Source organism: Rhinopithecus bieti, unplaced genomic scaffold (genome assembly GCF_001698545.2).
Source record: "Rhinopithecus bieti isolate Rb0 unplaced genomic scaffold, ASM169854v2 scaffold_13174, whole genome shotgun sequence".
Classification (NCBI taxonomy): domain Eukaryota; kingdom Metazoa; phylum Chordata; class Mammalia; order Primates; family Cercopithecidae; genus Rhinopithecus; species Rhinopithecus bieti.
In genome coordinates, this window is record NW_016807335.1 from 28,663 (window position 1) to 32,810 (window position 4,148).

Genomic DNA, 4,148 nt, shown 5'->3' on the forward strand with positions numbered 1-4,148 from the left:
CTGGAAGTCTCCCCTCTCATCTCTCATCTCTCTGACCTTTTCTTTTCTTTCTTTTCTTTTCTTTTCTTTTTTTGTTTTTTTTTTTTTTTTTTTTTTTTTGTTTGTTTGTTTTAAGACGGAATTTTGATCTTGTTGTCCAGGCTGGAGTGCAATGATGTGATCTCAGCTCACTGCAACCTCCGCCTCCCGGGTTCAAGCGTTTCTCCTGTCTCACCCTCCCGAGTAGCTGGGATTACAGGCGCCCGCCACCATGCCCAGCTAATTTTTTTACTTTTAATAGAGACGGGGTTTCACTATGTTGGCCAGGCTGGTCTTGAACTCCTGACCTCAGGTGATCCGCCTGTCTCTGCCTCCCAAAGTGCTGGGATTACAGGCATGAGCCACTGCACCGGGACCACTCTGATCTTTTCATATCCCAGGTCTATCTGAGGTGTTTTAGAGCCTAGGAATAGGTGCTGACCTTTTCCTTTGTAAATTATTCACATGGGGTTGCCTCATAATCACTCTACTAACTGAATCACATGTCCCTAGAACTTGGTTAATTATTTTGTGGGTTGTTCTCCTTTTTTGGGTTGTAAATAACATCATATCATATATACTAAAGCTAAGTTTTAAATTCTACAGTATGTCCTAAATATCCTTCAATGACAGTACATATCATCTTATCTTACTATTATTATTATTATTTTTTTTTTTTTTTGAGGTGAGGTCTCACTCTGTTACCTAGGCTGGAGCATACTGGTAGGATCATAGCTCGCTGTAGCCTCAAAATCCTGGGCTCAAGCGATCCTCTCACCTCAGCCTACCACGTAGCTGGGACTACAGATGCACACCGCTACACCCAACTAGTTTTTATTTTATTTTATTTTTTGTAGAGACAGGGTCTCACTGTCCTGGACTCAAGCAGTCCTCCCACCTTGACCTCCCAAAGTGCTGGGATTGCAAAGTGTGAGCCACTGTGCCTAGTCCTGCTTTCACATTTTAAAATTCTGCCAATTGCTCTCTAACATGGGTACCTCACCTTATATTCTCTCCCATTGGCAACCTGTTAGGGTGTTCTTTTCCTCTAGTCTCCCAACTCAAGGTATTATTCTACTTCTCAATGCAGTGTTCCAAATGGTTGTGGACTCATGTCAACTAACTCACTACAGTGCCCACAGATGAATTTCTTCACCTTGATATTATCAGCTGATACTCAGTATTCATTGCCTCTTCATTTTAGTGCACTTTCCAGTATGGCAGAAATTAGAAAGTTTTACAACACATAAGCAACTATATTTTGATACTTTCCTGCAGGTAAGGTTCTGGAGGCAAATTAGGTCCTGCCAACGAGATGCTTCATTGGAAAACTGGAAGGTAGAAATGAGGTTATGGCATTTTTCTCTTGCTGTCTTGACTGTTTTATGATGTCAGATATGGCCAGAGGATGGGGTTCCTCACACCCCCCACCCCCCGAAGTGGTACGGTGTCCAGTTTCTCCAGATTTGTGGGTGGTAAGGGGCATTTGCTGTGGTGCCGGTGATTCCCAGATACCAGCTACTTGATCTTGGATCTTATTTGCACTAGCATTACCTTGGACTATGATCTTGGGCTCAGTCATTCCAGGGGCAATCTCTTGATATTCAAGCTCCCTGGTTGGGACAGTTGTAATAGCTTCTCTGGTGAGACAGTTCTGCAGTGTTCTGGGCATAATTCCTGGAAACCTAGCCTATAGCTTAGTTCTGCCAAGTTTATAAACATCCAATTCCCTGTATTAAATCCCATTCTGCATAAAATCCCTAGGGTGGTATCTGCTTCCTACAATTGAACCCTAACTGATACAGGCTTGCTATATGGCTTCTAATTTTACTTCTCAATTACAGGCAATGGCCCTGCTTAGCCATAATTAATGGCCACGGCTCCCTTGTTGGTAGACCAGGAAGAGAAAGTCTTGGTGTTCAGCAGAATGGATTTCCACAAAAAAGTATTTAGCTGAGCCTTAGGTACTGGAACTAACAGATGAAAGAGACAATGTAATGTTGTGAGTAAACAGAACTCCAGGTTTAAATTCTGTATCCCATGTTCTGTTTGTGACTGTGTCCCTTACCAGCAAAATGACCTTCATTAAATCCCTTACTATGTCCGGGACTGAGTCTCCTTGACTTTAAAATAAGGGGTTCCAGGCTGGGCACAGTAGATCACACCTGTAATCTCAGTGTTTTTGAAAGGCTGAAACAGGTGGATCGCTTGAGGTCAGGAGTTCGAAGCTACAGTAAGCTATGATCTCGCCACTGCACTCCAGCCTGGGAAACAGAGCAAGACTCTGTCTCTAAAAAAAAAAAAAAGCTAAAATAAAATAAGGGGTTTCAGATGACTTTTAAGGTCTATTTTAGCTCAAAGATTTTATGGTCCTATGAAATCATTATTACAAACCTGAGCATAAAATGGTTAAATGTTGTTCACTAAACCCTAAAACCCTTGCAAATGACAAGTTCATTCCTCTTCCTCCTTGCTTTGCCAGTCTGTCTTGAGGCATTAAGGTTTCTCCTGTCTGCTTGCTTTTGTTCCATCTTCCATTAATAGTAAATTGACATAAAATTGCAGTTCCAGAGAAGTAGAGGTGTTGCTATGGAAACAGCTTTGATTCATTGATGTAAACATTAAGCTGTGGATGCTTATCCCTGAGGTGCTGGCAAAAAGAAGAAAACACAAAATAAACGTTATAGTAAGAATGACTTTTTGTTTTCGGAGAAGGTGGACCACACTCTGAAGGCTTGCTCTGAAGGTGTATGTAGCACATTCTTACCAGGATTCAGATCTACCCCAGGTATAACGATGCTCCCTGACTCACAGTGTCTGACGTGATGCAGGAAGACTGAACTGTGGTATTAGTCCGGTCCCCCTGCACTGTGTTACAAGGAGATCCCAGAACTCATCGTGATTAACATCAAATAAAAATACCTCCCCTTTAGGCTGATTGGTTGTGGCTCAAAATTGTCCCCTTTTGGGGCTTAATGAAATTTTATTTTTCCCTTCAAACTGAATATCTCATTTACTTTCAGAAAGAAGATTTCCTAATTTTGGCCCTTTCTTTTTTCTTTGGGTGGGGGGAGTGTTTAAAACTGTTTTTTAAACAAACATTGGGCATTCCAATAATTAAAATCATTTTAAACACAAAAAAATAATGGCACTCTGACTAAATGGCATTTAGTAGCCAGCAGGACACCTTGGGCCAGGTTGGTTTTACTCTAGATTTCATTGTCGTCCCACCCCACTTCTTCCTTCACCAACATGCAAGCTCTTTTCCTGTCATGACAGCCAGATAGGCAGAGGCAGGTGCAGCCCTCATCATCAGTGGTTCTCAATTCGTTGATGTGAACAGGACAGCACAGGCATTAAGCTTGATCTGGCCTCTTTGCATTGTACAAAGTTAAACAGCTAAACGAAATAAAATACAAAGGCAATACCTGTGGAATGCATACCGCACGTTGGCGGGCATGCCTCATTGCAATTTGCCTGCTTGTTTCTATTCTGTCATTTCTTTGGAAGACAGCAGATTTTTCTCTTGCATTTCTGTATTCTTTAATTTCAATTTACTGAATTTCTTGATCTCAGCCACGTCGGGTTTGTCAGGCATAGAGGAAGTGGAGTGAGGCACGAGAGTAAATGGAATCTTGACCTTTTCTATTTCCCTCTCTCCCTTCCCCTTCCCCTTCTCCTTCCCCTTTCCCTCCCCCTCCCTCCCTCCCTTCCTTCTTTCCTTTCTTCCTTCCTTCCTTCCTTCTTTCCTTCCTCCTCTCTCCTTCCCTTCCTCCCACCTTCTTCTTTCCTTCTCTCTCCCTTCTTTCTTTCTTTGTTCCTTACTTTTATTTAAGTATAATGTATATACAATAAAATCCACTCACTTTAAGAGTGCTGTTTGGTGAATTTTGATGATTGTACGCAGTATAACCTCCACCAACACTGAGGTACAGAACGGTTTCATCATCCTAAAAAGAACCCTCTTGTCCCTTTGCAGTTGATCCCCTTCACCCTCATCCCTAGTACCAGATAACCACACATCTGATTTCTGTCACTATGGTTTTACCTTAGTAGAATTTCATGTAAATGGAATCATACAGTATGTAATCTTCGTGTTTCACTTCTTTCACTTAAAATTAATGTCTTTG

The 4,148-nt window shown here is 41.8% G+C and overlaps 1 protein-coding gene across 1 annotated transcript; it reads right to left on the reverse strand.

The window, feature by feature from the left end:
* Positions 1-2,663: 2,663 nt before the first annotated feature.
* On the reverse strand, positions 2,664-3,651 carry LOC108535353 (thymosin beta-4-like). Its single transcript, XM_017881349.1, has one exon. It carries the CDS (start codon positions 3,614-3,616, stop codon positions 3,506-3,508), a length of 111 nt encoding a protein of 36 aa, XP_017736838.1. The 5' UTR covers positions 3,617-3,651; the 3' UTR covers positions 2,664-3,505.
* Positions 3,652-4,148: the final 497 nt, after the last annotated feature.

What these genes read in the sequence shown, in the direction of transcription:
- LOC108535353 (XM_017881349.1), bottom strand. Translation starts at nt 3,616, where the DNA reads ATGCCTGACAAACCCGACGTGGCTGAGATCAAGAAATTCAGTAAATTG.